The sequence below is a fragment of the Propithecus coquereli genome, unplaced genomic scaffold (genome assembly GCF_000956105.1).
Source record: "Propithecus coquereli isolate 6110/MARCELLA unplaced genomic scaffold, Pcoq_1.0 Scaffold119, whole genome shotgun sequence".
Lineage (NCBI taxonomy): Eukaryota > Metazoa > Chordata > Mammalia > Primates > Indriidae > Propithecus > Propithecus coquereli.
In genome coordinates, this window is record NW_012135969.1 from 2,343,209 (window position 1) to 2,344,341 (window position 1,133).

Sequence of the window (1,133 nt, forward strand, 5' to 3'; positions counted from 1 at the left end):
ACGAAAACATTACACGTTCACACCTCTCAAGTCCAAACAATGTGACAATCTTGGATTGATGCAGGTTTTAAATAAAACATCATAAATATACTTTACATACTGTATTAAAATGTTTTACATATTGTACCAAAATCATCCTAGGAGCGCAAAAGGCTGGACTAGCGGTTACATAAGGCTGCACAGCAAGTCATAACATTACTTAACTTCGTATCTGCCCATTAATGGGGGCCTAATCTTATTTTATGTGCTCACAACAAAAATAAAAACAGTAAACAAGAAGGAAAAATAGGTGGCGTGAGAAAGCAGTCTGGGGGTGCAAGCAGGAACGATCTGCTGAGCTGCAGATTTGGAGAACTGACAAGACTTTGCAGAGGCAGATTTTTCAATACTCTACCGTGTAACTACCCAAAAAGTCCAGTGTAATGAAGCCAGGCAATGGCTTATAATTAAGTTTCTTTCTGGGTGACTGAGAAGTTTTAACAAAATATGGCATAGAATCTACATACACATCCTGTGAGTATTCTTGCAACAGACCCATGAGAAACCTCTCCTATATTAGAAAGGAGAAAGAAACATAAACTCCCATACAGAACACCTTCAAATGTACTATTAAATGATTACCAGAATGACTAGTAGGACTTAAAAGTTCATTAGACCTATGAACCAAATCTTCTCCCCTGCAATCTATCAGAATGGTCCACCCAAATTGCTCTTCATCATTTTAAAAATGTGTTCAAATTCAAATATGAATATGAATAGTGTTCACTGTCATCATTTTACTCACCTTACTAACACCAACTCCAGTAAACCTGGCCTCTAATAATTCCTGCCGTCGTGGGTCCAGGCTATGCAATTCTTCCATCATTTCTACTGAAAAAGAAAAAGTAGGCTGTGAAACCATAAAACTAAAATGTGAGGAACCAACTTTATTTATGACAAAACTCACAGTAATGATTTCACTGAATGGTCACATACAGATAAACCTCAAGTGAATATAGCATATAAGTGGTAAACTACAATGTGCTGCATCAAATAGTAATACATTTAAAGTTATAAAACGGCTCAGAAGTCCTCTTCAATGAGGGCCACTTATTCTTCCCTAGTTCTGATTTAACAGCAAAAAAAAAAAAAAA

General features: G+C 36.3%; 1 protein-coding gene across 1 annotated transcript in view; it reads right to left on the reverse strand.

Moving 5' to 3' along the window:
* Positions 1–1,133, reverse strand: part of TLK2 (tousled-like kinase 2) — a 145,847-nt gene that overhangs the window by 128,131 nt on the left and 16,583 nt on the right. Inside the window, exon 2 of the mRNA XM_012659640.1 lies at positions 785–867. Coding sequence (XP_012515094.1) covers positions 785–865 — 81 coding nt within the window. The 5' untranslated portion in view covers positions 866–867. The remainder of the gene's footprint in view (positions 1–784; positions 868–1,133) is intronic.